Raw genomic sequence first — 18,765 nt, 5'->3', positions numbered from 1 at the left:
TAGGTGGAAGGAAGAAAGCTGAATTTCTCCCAAGAAAAGGAAAGTTTCTTAAGCTAATCACCTTACATACTACACTACTGGCCATTAAAATTGCTACACCAAGAAGAAATGCAGGTAATAAACGGGTATTCATTGGACAAATATACATATACTAGAACTGACTTGTGATTAGATTTTTCACGCAATTTGGGTGCATAGATCCTGAGAAGACAGTACCCAGAACAACCACCTCTGGCCGTAATAACGGGCTTGATACGCCTGGGCATTGAGTCAAACAGAACTTGTATTGCGTGTATAGGTACAGCTGCCCATGCAGCTTCAACAGGATACTACAGTTCAAGAATGGTGACTGGCGTATTGTGACGAGCCAGTTGCTCGGCCACCATTGACCAGTCGTTTTCAATTGGTGAGAGATCTGGAGAATGTGATGGCAAGGGCAGCAGTCGAACATTTTCTGTATCCAGAAAGGCCCGTACAGGACCTGCAACATGCTGTCGTGCATTATCCTGCTGAAATGTAGGGTTTTGCAGGGATCGAATGAAGGGTACAGCCACGGGTCGTAACACATCTGAAAAGTAACGTCCACTGTTCAAAGTGCCGTCAATGCGAACAAAAGGTGGCCGAGACGCGTAACCAGTGGCACCCCATACCATCACGCCGGGTGATACGCCAGTGTGGCGATGACGAATACACGCTTCCAATGCGCATTCTCTGCGATGTCGCCAAACACGGATGCGACCATCATGATGTGGTAAACAGAACCTGGAATCATCCAAAAATATGACGCTTTGCATTCGTGCACCCAAGTTCGTCGTTGAGTACACCATCGCAGGTGCTCCTCTCTGTGATACAGCGTCAAGGGTAACCGGAGGCATGGTCTCCGAGCTGATAGTCCATGCTGCTGCAAACGTCGTCGAACTGTTCGAGCAGATGGTTGTTGTCTTCCAAAGGTCCCTTTCTGTTGACTCACGGATCGAGACGTGGCTGCACGATCCGTTACAGCCATGCGGATAAGATGTCAGTCATCTCAACTGCTATTGATACGAGGCCGTTGGGATTCAGCACGGCGTTCCGTATTACCCTCCTGAACCCACCGATTCCATATTCTGCTAACAGTCATTGGATCTCGACCAACGCGAGCAGCTATGTCGCGATACGATAAACCGCAATCGCGATAGGCTACAATTCGACCTTTATCAAAGTTGGAAACTTGATGGTACGCATTTCTCCTCCTTACACGAGGCATCACAACAACGTTTCACCAGGCAACGCCGGTCAACTGCTGTTCGTGTATGAGAAATCGGTTGGAAACTTTTGTCATGTCAGCACGTTGTAGGTATCGTCACCGGCGCCAAGGTTGTGTGAATGCTCTGAAAAGCTGACCATTTGCATATCACAGCATCTTCTTCCTGTCGCTTAAATTTCGCGTCGGTAGCACGTCATCTTCGTGGTGTAGTAATTTTAATGGCCAGTAGTGTAGTTACCTACTACCTACAATGCGCTTAACGAAGATAGTATATTTGCTATGAGATATGTATCTATCATTTTTCTTTCAAGTAGTTAACATTCAGATATTTACGAATACTTTCTATATTCACAATTCAATCGTTATAAATATTGGTGACATCTGGAGAAAAGTGACGCGAATTGAATGACATCGTTAAGATTGTAGAGCCATTTGGGATTCAGCTACGAAATACTTTTGAGATAAGTGGCTGCAGCCACACTTATTATTGCTCAATATCCGTTATGTATTCTGGCATTCTTCAAACTGATACTAACTGATGCGTCAGTGAAGCGAGACGGCGATAGGCTTCGGTTTGCGAATACCTTTTATTTTCTCTTTCTCCCACGGCCATGACCTCTAGTTTGCAAAAATGTTCCACACTGCGCCCGATTATTATTGGGGAGAGGTGGTGGGGGGGAATGGGAATTACGTGGATGCTGCTGATTTAACCTGATGAGCGAAAACATTATAACCATCTGCTTAATAGAGTGTTGGTCCATCTTTGAAATGCAATGCAGTAGCGATTCCGCGTCTCTAAAATTAGACATGTGCTTGTTAGGTTAGTGGTCTACGCGCAGATCATGCATTTCCAGTACGTTAAGGGCCGGTGGTTGTGGCTGCGGAACGAAAGCCCGATGGCATCCCAGATGTGTTCCATTGGGCTCCGATCAGGCGAATCTGATGGCCAAGATATCAACGTGGGTTCATTATCACGCTCCTCAAATCACTATAGCACGATCCTGGTCTTGTGACACGGACAGATACCCTGCTGAAAGATGCCATCGCCGCCGGTAAAGACGTCAGGTACGAACGGATGCAGGTGGTCCACAACAATGTTTAGTTGGTCTATAACCACCACAGTGCCTTTGATTACTACCACAGGTCCCTGGCGTACAGGACACGCGATCCACGCGGCCAGGTGACACGTTTCGAATGATTTACGGTCCACTCCCGATGATGCCGTGCCTCCTACAGTCGTGCCTGACGATGTCGTTGGGTCAACACGGGAACACGGAGGGATCGTCTGCAGCGGAGCCCCGTGTTCAACAATGTGCGCTGCACAGCGTGCTGCGAAACACTCACGCCTGCACCAGCTCTCCGTTCCGTCGCCATATCTGCAGCTTATTGTTGCCTATCCTGCTTTACAGAGCAGCCAAGCCTCCGATCTTCATGTTCTGTGGTGAGGCGTGGACATCCAACAGTTTATCGCCTGCTCGTAGTTTCATCGTAGTTCGACCACTGTCCACAGACACTCACGACATAAGCACTTCAACAACAGACTTACTTCATCCGATTTCGAGATGCTCCTTCGTTCCCAGGCACCGAGCTACAACAACCTGCCCTTCGTCAAAGTCGGTTATGTCAATGCATTTCCCCATTTGCAGCCCTTGTTATCGCAAAAATTATTCCCCATTCGTCTTGCTACGCTTATAAACTTCACGTGCCACCAGGAGGCAGTCAGCCTCGTGGAGGGCAGTGGTCAATACATTTTCGTTCGTCGGTGTAAAACAGTGCAGACGACGTGTCGCTGTCGTTGACAGAATGTAGCTAGCTACCTTTAGAGGTAGAGCTACCCAAAATAAAAGACAGCAGGTGAGACGATAAACCAAAATACTGAAAATATCAGGTTCTACGTAATTACGCCTGGTTTAATCAGGAAGAAGGTGTTACAAATTTCGTCTACATTCACTTATTCAGCCAAGCAAATACCATTATCAATTTATTTATTTAATCGTATGGCTAGGGTCCCACGTCGGGAACACCGTTCACCGAGTGCCGCTCTTTCAATTTCACGCCACTGTGGCGACCTGCAGTCGATGAGGATGATAGAATGATGATAATGACAGCACAACACCCAGTCCCCGGGCGGAGAAAATTCCCCGACCCAGTCGGGAATCGAACCCAGGCCCAGAGGATTGACAATCCGTCACGCTGACCATTATCAGTAACTTACTGGGACAGTGGTCTTTTGGAATATTTCAATAAGCAGAACAGTATTTCACAATGGCAAGCGTTGAAGCGGTGGAGTCATACCCCCCCCCCCAAAAAAAAAGTGGAGCGCCACTAAGAAATTATTCTAATAAGACAGGAATCGGAAAATGTTTTGTAGATGTACAGCTATAGTTTCAGGAAAACTGGATGGTTTATTCAGGAGAGAGAGAGGTTCGCAATTTGAGCAAGTCAACAACGCGTTGGTTCAAAAATAGTTCAAACGGCTCTGAGCACTATGGGACTTAACATCTGAGGTCATCAGTCCCCTAGAACTTAGAACTACTTAAACCTAACCAAGCTAACGACGTCACACACATCCATGCCCGAGGCAGGATTCGAACCTGCGACCGTAGCGGTGACTCGGTTCCAGACCGAAGCGCCTAGAACCGCTCGGCCACAGCGGCCGGTCGCGTTGATACACCTCTGTCCCTTATGCAAGCAGTTATTCGGCTTTGCACTGATTGGCAAAGATGTTAGATGTCCTCCTGATGGATATCGTGCTAAATTCTGTCCAATTGACGCGTCAGATCATCAAAATCCCAAACAGGTTGGACAGTTCTGGACGTAATGCTCCAAACGTCCTCAACTGCGCAGAGATCTGGCGGCCTTGCTTGGCAGGGCAGGATTTAGCTGCCACGAAGACAAGCAGCAGAAACTCTTACCATGATCGTAAGAGCATTATCTTGTTGAAATGTAGCCCCAGGATGGCTTGCCATGAAGGGCAACAGAACGGGGAGTAGAATGTCGTCTACGTGCCACTGTGTTGTAAGAGTGGCGGCAATGAAAACCAAAGGTGTCCTGCTGTAAAAGTGGACGGCATCCCAGACCATCACTTCTGGGTATCGGGCCTGCTGGTGGGTGAAATTCAAGCAGGGACTCGTCATTGAAGACAATTCCACTCCGGTCAGCGAGATTTCAGGGCCCAATGACCAGCAAAGAAGTGTCCATGGGATATCCTGGCTGCCACCCACCATTGCGCTCGAGAACCAGGAGTGACGGTCCGTGCTGACATTTCACTTCACAGCAGGACCCTACGGCAGCCTTGCAGCACAGCAGTACATCGACGATATTCTACGCCCCGTTTGGTTACCTTTCATGGCATGTCATCCTGGCCTTACATTTCAGCAAGATAATGCCCGTCCGCACACGGCGAAAGTTTCTACTGCTACCCTACCTTGGCCAGCAAGGCCGCTGCATCTCTGCCCAATTCAGAACTTTTGGAACATTAAAAGTGCAGTCAGCTCGGGATTTTGAAGATGTAAAGCGCCAACTTGAGGGAATTTGGCCCTCAGGAAGGCATCCAACAACTCTGTCGATCAATTCGGAGGCAAATAACTGTTTTGCATAAGGGCCAGAGGTGGACCAATGCGTTATAGACTTGCTCAATTTGTGAAGTTATTTCTCTTGAATAAATCATCTAGTTTTTCTGAACTGTAATCATTTGTTTGTCCGTACATGTACGTCACATCTACTGATTTACGTCCCCTTCAGATAATTTATTCGTGGTGCATAGTTTTTTTTGTCTTCTACATCTACATCCATATCTACACCTACATGCATACTCTGCAAATCACATTTAAGCGCCTCGCAGAGGCTTCATCGAACTAACTTCAAAATTCTCTATTATTCCAATCTCATATAGTGCGCGCAAAGAGCGAACACCTATATCTTTCCGTACGAGCTCTGATTTCCCTTAAATGTATCGTGGTGATCGTTTCTCCTATGTAGGTCGGTGTCAACAAAATATTTTCACATTCGGAGGAGAAAGTTGGTGATAGGAATTTCTTTTAATGAAGTCCAGCCCAAACCCTGTATCATTTCAGTGACACTCTCTCCCATATTTCGCGAAAATACAAAACGTGCTGCCCTTCTTTGAACTTTGGAGTTTATTTTGTGCGCAAATAAGTTATATGACTGAGGTTTAGAAAATCTTCACAAGTGCATTGTTTGGAACGTAAGCTAAGTAGTTCAGATGAATTTGGAAAAATTCTTACGTCAGGATCATTTCTGACCATCTCAAAATTAACGATAGTAATCGTGTGCGACTACACGATTAAAAATAATTATTACCCGATGTATAGTCGTTGCAGGCAACCCACCTCCATCGTTCAATTACCAAAGGTATGGTTGTAAATAGAGGAGAGAAAGGTTACATTATCTCGTTTATAAGATAAGCAATCTGTTCTTCAGCTTCGTGAATTACCCCTCCATGCACGCATTAGCGGCTACGCGATTAAAAAATGAAAAAATAAAAAAAAGCACTCCGTCTTCAGGCCACCTTAGACCGCCGTGTCATCCTCGGTGTGGGGGATGCGGATAGGAGGGGCGTGGGGTCAGCACACCGCTCTCCCGGTCGTAAGATGGTTTTCTTTCTCCGGAGCCGCTACTATTCTGTCGAGTAGTTCCTCAATTGGCATCACGAGGCTGAGTGCACTCCGAAAAATGGCAACAGCGCACGGCGGACTGGATGGTCACCCATCCAAGTGCCGACCACGCCCGACAGCGCTTAACTTCGGTAATGCGTCTACGCGATAGCAAAATGAAAAGATGAGTACTACGACAGACACTGTCACGCAACTTTATTCGCCCTCGTTGGTTCGGTCCACAGGTCACCGCAACTCACCTGAGATGACCATGTCGAGATACTGGCACCCCATGACGTCTTCATAGCTGGGCTGCCCGCCGCTGCCCTCCACTATGTGCTTCACTTCCCGGTGTAGCCGCCACTGCACGTCCTCGTGCGTGGCCAACAAGTAGCTGCAGAATGTCATCAGTGTGGATACAGTCTCGAAACCGGCGAAGAAAAAAGTCATCGCTTGGGCCGCGATGCCGTCTTCATCCAAGACTTGAAAAACAAACAGAGCACTGTATTAGTGGGATCAGGTCCAAAGAAACCATCGCAGGTGACTAGAATAAGAAGGGAGTCTAAGGTCTAATGGCCCGTCGATAACAGGAGCATCAGAAGTGCAGCACAGTTTCGGACTGCATGAGGATGGTGCGGCAACCGGGCGCCGCCTTTTCCGCTGAAACATCACAACAAGCGTCTTGCAGAACTATGGAATACCCAAATCAGAATAGCCAGGTGGATCTGAATACTGTTTCGCATCAGTGCCAGTACCACAGCCACTGACCGGAGCAGAAGTAGAAAGGGAAAAAACGAAATGTGTTTGCGTATATTGTGACGAAGCAAGAACTGTAACTGAAAATGGCCACAGGCCGAAATTGACCAATAATGTAGTGTAATACATGATGCAATAGGTTTCATCTGAACAAAGAATTTGACAGCTTACGGTGGACATTTAAAATGGTTTTGGGATTTGCAAATTACGTCGAGGCTGTGGACCCACACATGAGAAAACTGACAGAAAAAATTGCTTATAACATCCGTCAGACAGTTCTGATTTAGTTTGTTGATTTCTGTTTCCCGTGGTTCACCTAAAATTGTTAAGGAGAACCCCAGTATTCGTTCCTTTCAAAGGACCATCGCCGATTTCTCGACCTATCATTATCAGTTCACAGACTGTGAATATCAAGCAGAGCTTATTTGCAGCAACTCGTGTGGTGAATTATCAGTGACAGTAGTGGTAATCAATTACCTAAGCTACAAGACTCGGCGGAGTTGTGGGGGAAGAGTTGTGGATAATTGGTAGGCTAGACAGCTTGGTATGGTTCACCAGAATAACAATTTACCGTGTGATTACTGTTTGGTTAAAATATGAAGGCTCAGATTTCATGTTAGTTACCTAAGCACGTGCACTAAAGTGTGCCACTAGCAAGTGAACGTATAAAAAAGGGGCAGCGAGGAACAGACATTCATTATGGATGCCACTTAGAAATTGAGATTTGTTCAGTGAGCACTGAAAAGATGCACGAAGGGATTTCTTACGAGAGACAAGAAAACGAGTAAAGGTGTCAGGCAAAAAGCTGGCTTGGGAGATGTAATTACGGCTTTGATTAAAACGAAACAGAGCTGGGCAGAACCAGGTGTTGTTGTTGTGGTCTTCAGTCCTGAGACTGGTTTGATTCAGCTCTCCATGCTACTCTATACTGTGCAAGCTTCTTCATCTCCCAGTACCTACTGCAACCTACATCCATCTGAATCTGTTTAGTGTATTCATCTCTTGGTCTCCCTCTACGATTTTTACCCTCCATGCTTCCCTCCAATACTAAATTGGTGATCCCTTGATGTCTCAGAATATGTACTACCAACCGATCCCTTCTTCTAGTCAAGTTGTGCCACGAACTCCTCTTCTCTCCAATTATAATCAATACCTCCTCATTAGTAATGTGATTTACCCATCTAATCTTCAGTATTCTTCTGTAACACCACATTTCGAAAGCTTCTATTCTCTTCTTGTCTAAACTATTTATCGTCCACTTTTCACTTCCATACAAGGCTACACTCCATACAAATACTTTCAGAAACGACTTCCTGACACTTAAATCTATACTCGATGTTAACAAATTTCTTTTCTTCAGAAACGCATTCCTTGCCATTGCCAGCCTACATTTTATATCCTCTCTAATTCGACCATCAGCAGTTATTTTGCTCCCCAAAGAGCAAAACTCTTTTACTACTTTAAGTGTCTCATTTCCTAATCTAATTCCCTCAGCATCACCCGACTTAATTCGACTACATTCGATTATCCTCGTTTTGCTTTTGTTGATGTTCATCTTATATCCTCCTTTCAAGACACTGTCCATTCCGTTCAACCAGGGGCTATTCTAAAAGTCGGTCAAAGAGGGGGGGGGGGGACTAATGTGGAGGGGGGGGGGGGGTTCGGGGAATGGAATATCGCTCAACAGAAGGAGAGTTTGGGCCCTCTACCGACAAATTGGAAAAATTTAGTGTTGCTCAAAGTAGTTTTTGGTAACTGTTTCGGAGTTCAGGATAAAAAAATGTGTTTTAATAAATAATAAGACACCTATTTTAAGTTAAATGACATTGTAAGCTATACTGCTGCATAATTACTAAAAAATGATTGAATCTGTTGGAGTAATATATTCTCTGATTTCTCAACTCATTTTATCCAGTGTAATATGATACTCCATGGGTGGGGGGGCGGGGGGGGGGGGCTATAGCTCCCATAGTGCCCCCTTCCCCTACTTGCCACCGCGCCTGGGTAGAATATGGGTCCAGATGACGTAAAGTGTGGGATGATAATCATTACGGTGATGATGTAAATCGGAAGGGGTGCCTGCTACAGCAATGCCCCTGCTAGTTCCAGGCTCTGTCCGCAAGCGGTTCGATGTGACCAGTATTCTCTCCAAAGGCCATTAAAGAAGTATACCGTCTCATTGAGTGGCACAATGCCCCCGTTACTGTGTTCTAGGACTTCAAAGGAATTGAGTACGCCAGCTGTGCATACCGTTCAGTAATAACAGCAAGATTTTGCAGGCTAACACTTCAGCAAGTGGACTGTGTAAGCAGTCCCACCATTCTGTCGTTAATGGTGGTTCTTTCCCAATCGCATGTCTACAAACAGCAGCACTAGCAGTAAAGGCTCATTACTTATGTTACAGTCTGATATTTCTCACCATAATCACTATTATTAATGTGCCGCTAGTTGCGGAGGTACATCAGCTTTTCAGTGTCGTCTTGAAAGAAAGTTACAGCTGTGAATTCTATCACACTATGATGATATTCCACAGTTGTTCGTTTAAACTAAAACGAAGATCACCCAACTACTTCATCATCTCCAAAGAAATGTGCAAGTCTTACGGTGCAAAGCCACGATTCGATGGACGGTGATCGTCCATACTGAGAAATTTCTTGTGTTGACTGACTAAAGCTCGGCTAAAGCTCCGTGATAGCAATAAACTAAACATCTGGTGCGGGCTAACGCATGATAGGATTGTTGGACCATTCTTCTTTCCGGAACAAACAGTGAACGGGTCAGTGTATCTGAACATGCTGGAGCAGTCTGTGTACCCTCAGATACAAGACTTGCAACCCAACATCATTTTTCAGCAAAATGGAGCTCCACTGAATTGGTCAATGGCTGTTCGCAAGTTCCTGGATAGGAAATTTCCCAATCGTTGGATCGAACGTGGAGGACCCATTGCCTGGATATCACGTTCAACCAACATTACGCCGCTTGATTTCTTCATGTAGGGATTCGTGAAGGACCGTATGTATGCGACCAAAGTGGACGATATTTCTCCGTTGCGACATCGAATCACTAATACGACTGCAACAAAACAGAGGAAATGTTACAAAGAACTTGGCAAGAAATTGAATATAGACTCGATAATCTTTGTGCTGCAAATGGTTCACGTGTAGAGGTGTATTGATGATAAATAAATGAATTCTCTGAGATGCTCTACAATGTGGTGTATTTTTCATTATCGGATCTACTGTGGTTTCTTTTCCTGGGTCTTTGAAATCAGGGAGGTTTCGGTGGGACACCCTGTATCTTATTCTTTCATTTTATACTGTACTCAAGCGACCTGCCAAATACGAGCCGATTCGGTTGGCCATATCTGTGGCCTTTCCCTTCTCAGTTTTCATAGATGAAATAATTTAAGAATTAAGTGCACCGCACATAGTAGCACAGTGAGAGAACCTGTGTGTATTCATCTACATCTACATACATACTCCGCAATCCACCATACAGTGCGTGGCGGAGGGTACCTCGCACCATAACTAGCATCTTCTCTCCCTCTTCCACTCCCAAACAGAACGAGGGAAAAATGACTGCCTATATGCCTCTGTACGAGCCCTAATCTCTCTTATCTTGTCTTTGTGGTCTTGTAAGTTGGCGGCAGTAAAGTTGTACTGCAGTCAGCCTCAAATGCTGGTTCTCTAAATTTCCTCAGCAGCGATTCACGAAAAGAACGCCTCCTTTCCTCTAGAGACTCCCACACGAGTTCCTGAAGCATTTCCGTAACACTCGCGTGATGATCAAACCTACCAGTAATAAATCTAGCAACCCGCCTCTTAATTGCTTCTATGTCCTCCCTCAATCCGACCTGATAGGGATCCCAAACGCTCGAGCAGTACTCAAGAATAGGTCATACAGTGTTTTATAAGCGGTCTCCTTTACAGATGAGCCACATCTTCCCAAAATTCTACCAATGAACCGAATACGACTATACGCCTTCCCCACAACTGCCATTACATGCTTGTCCCACTTCATATCGCTCTGCAATGTTACGCCCAAATATTTAATTGACGTGACTCTATCAAGCACTACACTACTAATGGAGTATTCAAACATTACAGGATTCTTTTTCCCATTCATCTGCATTAATTTACATTTATCTATATTCAGAGTTAGCTGCCATTTTTTACACCAATCACAAATCCTGTCCAAGTCATCTTGTATCCTCCTACAGTCACTCAACGACGACACCTTCCGTACACCACAGCATCATCAGCAAACAGCCGCGCATTGCTATCCACCCTATCCAAAAGATCATTTATGTAGATTGAAAACAACAGCGGACCTACAACACTTCCCTGGGGCACTCCAGATGATACCCTCACCTCCGATGAACACTCACCATCGAGGACATCGTACTGGATTCTATTACTTAAGAGGTCTTCGAGCCACTCACATACTTGGGAACCAATCAAATGGTTCAAATGGCTCTGAGCACTATGGGACTCAACTGCTGTGGTCATCAGTCCCCTAGAACTTAGAACTACTTAAACCTAACTAACCTAAGGACATCACATGCACCCATGCCCGAGGCAAGATTCGAACCTGCGACCGTAGCAACAGCGCGGCTCCGGACTGGAGCGCCTAGAACCGCACGGCCACCACGGCCGGCGGGAACCAATCCTATATGCTCGTACCTTAGTTAGGAGTCTGCAGTGGGGCACCGAGTCAAACGCTTTCCGGAAGTCAAGGAATATGGCATCCGTCTGATACCCTTCACCCATGGTTCGCAAGATATCATGCGAAAAAAGGGCGAGTTGCGTTTCGCAGGAGCGATGCTTTCTAAAGCCGTGCAGATACATGGACAGCATCTTTTCTGTCTCAAGGAAATTCATTCGTAAGGTGTGGAGAGAGGTGAGCAGCGGGGTGAATATCCAAGTCGTCTGTGCGGCGCTATTGGAAGCACACTGCCCATGAAAGCTAGTGGTCCCGCCCCGGTCCGCCCCCCATTTTAACTTGTCGCTACAGAAATCCATCACAGTGTGTACTCTACCGAACGACAGAACAAAGTAATGAGTAACTGCGACATTTCCACCGAATCAAAAGATTATTTTCTTTAAGTTTCATCGTTGGCTCATGCAGGGAGCACTAATTCTACTACCGGGTTGTACTAACTTGCTAGTACAGCGCACCGCAAACCTCTCAACACGACTACCTATGGAGTGAGCACAGTCTACTGCGCATGTTCTCATAATTAATAACAATACAAAGTATTACACCTAAGCATTTGTATGACTAGTGACTTACTGAAATTGCAAAAATGGTTTGTTACGTACAGCATTTTGCAAGGTTCAGAATCTTCGCACTACCTTCAAGTGTCATCAGTATCTGCTAGGATATTTGTGTTACTATGGTGTGCTGGGACAGTCTTAGTAAAGCGTTATATCAGTTACGTAATGAGGTTTTGGCTGTATAGCATCAACACAAATTGCCACGAATTAAGTTCAGAATTCGCTACAGAGTGGTGTAAAGTTGAAAGTCATAACCAAGTATATTTACATCTCAACTATTACATACCTGTTCTCTTGCTTCCAGAGCTTCTTCCGTCTTCATCTGCTTGAGATGCACGCTCACCACCTCTGATCTGCATAAGTAATTGAATCAAATCCTGTCTCTCGATTTTCTGTTCTTCACGTACTCTGATTGCCTCAGAAACCAGGGATCTGAAGAATCCCTCCGTCCTGGGATGGAAGAACGGTACGTTCAGAAACTAGATAACAGAAGAAGAGACATCTTTGCTTATTGAATTTTTCATACAGTAATTTGGATTTTTTTTTTTTTTTTTACCTTGAAGTGGACTCCACATACCTCCATAAGCCTCGGGAATATCATATAGCCTATGGCGATGAGTCCCCGCAGCCCGCTGAAGTTTGTCAGGTCGCGTCCCATGCGGTAGAACTCATTGTCCGGGTTCGATATGGAGTCAACTCGGAAACCGAAGGCCGTTGAAGCTATTACGTCGTTTGTCACGCGGGCGTAGAAGTCCTTCATCTCCAATGTCACGGAGCCGTCTAGAGCAACGCAGCATTCAGATCAACAAAGTATATGGTTAGCAAGAAGAACCAAAATTATTAAATTCATTATATTATCTAAAGCCGTAAGCAAATGTCTTAAGCAGAATTAGCACCAGCTTTTCCACCAATTTCCTCCTGATTTTTTAAATTTGTTTTGTATCTCAGTTTGCCATAATCTTCATTTTATTGTGCAAATTTTATTACATTCATAATCTTGGTAATTATTCATCTGAACTATCAAGATTAAGTAAATCATATGTAAAAATCATTAAATCCAGGTAATCTCATTAATTTTAAAATGAGCCGGAATGATTTTTCTGCACATTTTTACCACGTCTCTATTAACTCGCTCTCTTGTTTGTTTGTCTTTTCGGTACAAATATGGCAGTTGCTTTTAAACTAACCTCCCGATGAGCTAGAGACTTGAAATTTCAAACATACCTCAGAACTGGATGACAACGCAACATTAACTCTCTTTCTTGTCTGTCCGTCGGTCTGTTCGGTACAAACTTCCCAATGACCTATAGACTTGCAACTTGTAACATATCGCCAGAGCTGGATCGCAGGTGAAGAAAGTTAATTCGTTAACAGTTTGCAACAATAAAATACCAATATTAATAGTGAATAGTGCACTAGTGACGATTTCTTTGATTGCCATCCAACGCAAACGACGCGTAGAGAAGCAAAAACGGCAAGAGCAGCTTCAACAGAAATAGTAAGCAAATAAGCCTGCAAGATAAGCCAAACGTTGTAAACTAGATAAAAAGGTTCTCCAAAAGGAGGGCGATACCTAACGTGCAAATGCCAAGGAACGAATGGCTCAAGCGAGAGGAGGAGAAGTACAACATACGTTCATACAAACGTCCTTTCATTTTATATTTTTATTTAGCGTATGGCTAAAACAGACATATCATGAAATTAAATTACGTATACATATGTACATATTGACACACAAGAAACTTAAGTTAGTCTTTACAACTGAATATCCAGTCCTTCAATATTCAGTCCTGCACCTGGAGTTACTAGCAGGAAGTCCTCTTTGGCGCCGTGATAGGCTCGAATCCTGCATTCACTGACAATGTGGTGAACAGTCTGGTATGGAGCCCCGCAGTCACAGGCTGGATCAGGCAGCTTCTTCCACTTAAAGAGAGCATCCCTGCATCGCCCATGGCTGGTACGGATTCTGTTGCGGGTAGTCCAGGTCTTGCGTGGTAAGTCGAATCCACTTTGAAGTTTAGCACCTGAGAAGATGTTATGCAGGTGCACATCTGTCACTGCTTCCCACCGACCTTTCCATTCTTCAAGAGGTTTGAAATCCTTAGCAAGCATGTCAGCAGCATCGCACATAGTTGGATGGCGTGATTTCTGTCTCTTACGATTTAAAAGTGGCAGGTCGCTATGCACGGGTAGGTTAGAATTCCTGGAGATCTTGTGGAATGCTCTCATAAGGGCAGTACATCTGCGTAGATCAGGAGGCATTATACCGGTTAACAGTGGAAGCCACTAAACTGGAGTAGATCTTATGTTGCTTCCAGTGATTACCTGGAACTTCCGATCACTTAGCATGCTGTTAATCAGTCGAGCCACTGTTCTGCAGGGTATGATGCGGAGAAATTTGTAGATAAGGCCTTCCCTCCACACAGTGTCGAAGGCTGTAGTTAGATCAACAAATACCACAGATGTTTTCTGCTTCATTTGGTATCCTGATTCTATGAAGGATGTGAGAGACAATACTTGGTCGCAGCAGCTGCGCCCTGGCCTGAAGCCTGCCTGATCAACTGGAACGTTCTCTAGGATAGCGCTACTTATTCTGTTATATATTAGCCTTTCAAAAAGCTTGTACCAGCAGCTGAGTAGGGAAATGGGGCGATAGTTTTCTACCTTGTTGCTGGGTTTGCCAGGTTTCAGAACAGATATTATCTTCACCTTTTTAAACTCAGATGGAAGTTGACCAGTCAGCAGGATGTCAGTGAAGAATTCTGCCAGCCATTTCTTAGCTTTTCCTCCCATATGGATCAGGAATTCTGGGTGGATACCATCGAATCAAGGTGCCTTAAGAGGTTTGACGTCCTTCAGTCCAGAGTCAATGTCTGAAACTGTGAAGGGATGGGTATACTCAGATGAGGGAGATGCCTTCTTTTTCAGGTCACGAAGCTGTCGTCTGATATGTCTTGTATGTTTCTTGTCAGGAGGTACTCTTGAGGTAGTAATGATGTGGAAAGCAATTTGGTCTAGTGTTACTTCGGAATTTTTTCCGCATGCTGGTGCACTTCCTGCCAGAAGACTCCATGCTTTCCTGGGTAAAGTCCATATTTTCGACTGTTTCTGCCCATTTCTGCCTCCGAGACATGTCCAAGCTGGACAAGAGTTCCACAGTTATCTCTGGGTTACCACTTTGCTGGAAGTGTTGGTAGAGTGTTTCACTTTCATTATTCCATCCTGGAACATATTCTTTTCGGTATCCTCTTGGCATACACTTCTTAGCTGTTGCTGTTACTGCACCAATGAAGCGTTGATAGTTTTTATGTAATGGAGGTATCCATAGAATGGTCTTATCCAGTTCCGTTGAAAACTTCATCCAGTTCATTTTATAATATGTACTGATTAGAGAGAAACCACAAACGATGACGTAAAAAATGTTTCACTCAACATAGAGTCTTCAAAAAAATATTTTTATCCTTAAATACCTTTCCACTTTCTCGTACTTACGGTGACTTTTCTATATCTGCTAGAAATTATGCTCAAAACTAACTTAATTCGTCCTGAAACTTTACCACGATCTTACGTCTATAGTAACAATCGTGTAGCTCACGATCGGCCTAGGTCGTACGTAATACGACACGTCCTAAAACGTAATTAAGCGATAAGTAGACAAAGTATGAAAACGGTGGTACAAACGACGTGTCGCACCAACTGGCACATTAGCTTTTGGTTTCATAGTAGAAGGATTACTTGGGTGGAAACACCTGCAAAGAACGTCGACTTTCAGGACGATGCGCTAAGGTGACTAAAAGAGCAGGGAGCATGCTTCTATGACGTTGTATTCAGGTGTACTTGTCAGAATCAAAAATATACACTGAGGTGACAAAAGACGTGGATACCTGCTACTATCGTGTCGGATCTGCTTTTGCATGGCTTAGTACAGTAATTTGGCGTGGCATGGACTCAACAAGTCACTGGAAGTCCCCCCAGAAATATTGAGCCATGCAGCCTCTATGGCCGCCCATAACTGCAAAAGTGTTGCAGTGCAGAATTTTGTGCACGAACTGACATCTCGATCTTGTTCTATAAATGTTCGATGGGATTCATAATGGGTGATCTGGGTGGCCAAAGCAGTCGCTCGAACTGTCCAGAATCTTCTTCAGTCGCAAACAACTGTGGCTCGATGATAAGGAACATTGTCTTCGATAAAACTTCCATCGTTGTTTAGAAACACGATGTCAGTGAATGGCTGCAAATGGTCTCTAAGTAGCCGAACATCTAGAGAACCCAGTTCATTCCATGTAAACAAAGCCCACATCATTATGGAGCCACCATCAGCTTCCACAGTGTTTTGTTGACAACCTGGGTCCATGGCTTCGCAGGGTCTGCACCACACCGAATCCAGCCATCAGCTCTTACCAGTTGAAATCGGGACTCGTCTGATCATGCCACGGTTTCCCAGTCGTTTAGGGTCTAACCGACATGGTCGCGAGCCCAGTAGAGGCACTGCAGGCGATGTCTCTCTGTTAGCAACGCACCCGCGTCGGTCGTCAACTGTCATAGCCCATTAACGCCACATTTCGCCGCACTGCCCCTGAGCATACGTTCATTGTACGTCCCACATTGATTTCTGCGGTTATTTCATGCAGAGTTGCTTGTCTGCCCCCATAACAACTCTACGCAAACACCGCTGCTGTCTGTCGTTAACTGAAGGCCGTCGGCCACTGCGTTGTTTGTGGTGAGAGGTAATGCCTGAAATGCGATATTATCGGCACGCTCTTGACACTGTGGATCGCGAAATATTGTGGTTTCCTAAATGGAATGTTCCATACGTCTAGCTCCAACAACCGTTCCGTGTTCAGAGTCTGTTAATTCCCGTCGTGCGGTAAAATGACGTCCAAAAGCTTTTCAAATGAATCAGCTCAGCACAAATGACGGCTCCACCAATGAACTGTCCTTTTATACCTCGTGTACGCGATACTACTGCCATCTGTATATGCGTATATCGCCATACCATGACTTCTGTCACCTCAGTGTAAATGGAAATCGGTAGTAGTTCTAATGAAAAGTAACTATACGTACTTTCTAAATATGCGTCAAATTAATGCGTAAAAATAATGTTCCAGAAACATTTGTTCTTCGAATCTGCGCTCACTTTACAGAATAGATATGACTCCAGAACAAGTACAGACTTTGCCTATTCTACCTACAAAGAAATTCAGTATTGTGAACTGGCAATCATCGTCGTCCGCCGACCCTCATTGCCGCCGTGGTCACAAAACTCAGCCCTGTGGTCACGGAGACAGAGATGTTGGCGGAACTGAATGCCCGCTCCGCCCTCGAAATCAGCACGGCCCGCCGTATTTACAACTCCAGCCCTACCTTCCTCATGCGTGTCTTTACCGAGTCTGCCTCCTCCATAGATCACCTCCTCACTCAGGGAGCCCTAATTTTCAACCGCCGACACACCGTTGACCCGTCCCATTCCCCTCCTCAATCCTATCGCTGCCAATGCTGTCTCCTCTGCAACGACCACCTCACACAAAATTGCAGGATCCCCACCCCCTCTCCACCTGCCGCGATTGTAAAGCCTCCCGCTCATTTAAACAGTGTCCTAAGCTCGTCTCTACTGTTTCCTGCAACACCTGCAATGAACCCCACCCCACCTACTCCTCCAAATGCAAAGCAAAACCCCCTCCCACTAACCCTGAGCTCACTGTCCCTGTTCGCCCCATCGACCAGCCCATCCACCCCAACAATTCCCTATGCCCTCCCCCTATGGTTGAAGACATCATCTGGTTCCTGACCATCGTCCTGCAGAATATCCTCCTCTTCCTACCCCCCCACATCCTCCAGCAAATCTCCCTCGCCGCTCGCTCTGTCTTCCATTTGAATACCTACTTGCACGCCACCTACTCCCACAACCAGGCCCACTTTACTTTCACCCACCTAGATACCCTCGTTTAAGCCCCTCTCTCCTCCCCCCCCCCACTCTTTTCCCCCCTCCCACCTCCTGGTGTGACAACAGTATCGTCTCCTCTACCTAAACATTCGCTCCCTCGCTGTCAACAAATATCTCTTCATGCATGCCCTGTCCTGGACCACTTCGACTCCTTCATTCTTAATGAAACCTTCCTCCAACCTTATCATGTTGTCTCCATCTCTCCCTATTTCCTTCACTGCACCAACACCCTTCCCCTCGCATGAGGTGGTGTCACTATTGAACACCTCAATCATCTCCCTGTCCAGCCACAACCCCTACTCAATGACCTCACCGAACACCTTCTCCTCAGCATCTTTTTTCCCTCCCTCACCATCACCTGTGCCACCAACTATATCTGTCCTACAGCTCCTCTCCCCTACAACTTCATTTCCCTTGTTGAGCATACCTTCTCCACCTATGTGACTGCTGCCAAACAACATCCACAGCTGTGACCCTTTGGCGATTGCATCAGCACCTTTCAACCCTCCACAATGATCTTGATACCCTCGTGCAGCACACCCATCCTGAAAGTAACTCCACCCTGGATGTTATCCTTGCTTCCCCCAATCTTCTTGGTTGTATCACCATGGACATCCTCGATCTCATTGGTAGTGACCACCTCCCCATCCTTCTCACCTTCTCCTCAGCCCACGGCCCTCATCCTGTCCCCTGCTCTGCTGCCTCTCTGAAGTCTGGCAACGACTACCACCATGCCAACTGGAATGCCTACTGGGAATCCATTGTTTCACATGTCGAAAACCACCCCCTTACCTTTCACCATCCCGCTGATGTCCCCCATGCCTCTTCCTTCCACCAGAAGACCATCACTGACGCTATGGAGGCCCAAGTTCTTACCAAACACATCCACCCTCACCACCCAACACTTCCTCCACAGGCCAACCT

General features: G+C 45.6%; 1 protein-coding gene across 1 annotated transcript in view; it reads right to left on the bottom strand.

Annotated features, from left to right (window-relative positions):
* The window catches only part of LOC124776752 (cytochrome P450 9e2-like), a 77,972-nt gene that overhangs the window by 26,401 nt on the left and 32,806 nt on the right, over positions 1 to 18,765 (bottom strand). Inside the window, exons 4-6 of the mRNA XM_047251879.1 lie at positions 12,472 to 12,674; positions 12,181 to 12,373; positions 6,123 to 6,344 (exon numbers count right to left, since the gene is read on the bottom strand). Coding sequence (XP_047107835.1) covers positions 6,123 to 6,344; positions 12,181 to 12,373; positions 12,472 to 12,674 — 618 coding nt within the window. The remainder of the gene's footprint in view (positions 1 to 6,122; positions 6,345 to 12,180; positions 12,374 to 12,471; positions 12,675 to 18,765) is intronic.

The sequence above is a fragment of the Schistocerca piceifrons genome, chromosome 2, assembly GCF_021461385.2.
Source record: "Schistocerca piceifrons isolate TAMUIC-IGC-003096 chromosome 2, iqSchPice1.1, whole genome shotgun sequence".
NCBI classification, from domain to species: domain Eukaryota; kingdom Metazoa; phylum Arthropoda; class Insecta; order Orthoptera; family Acrididae; genus Schistocerca; species Schistocerca piceifrons.
The sequence above is the reverse complement of the archived record's forward strand: the minus strand, read 5'-3'. Positions and strand labels throughout refer to the sequence as shown.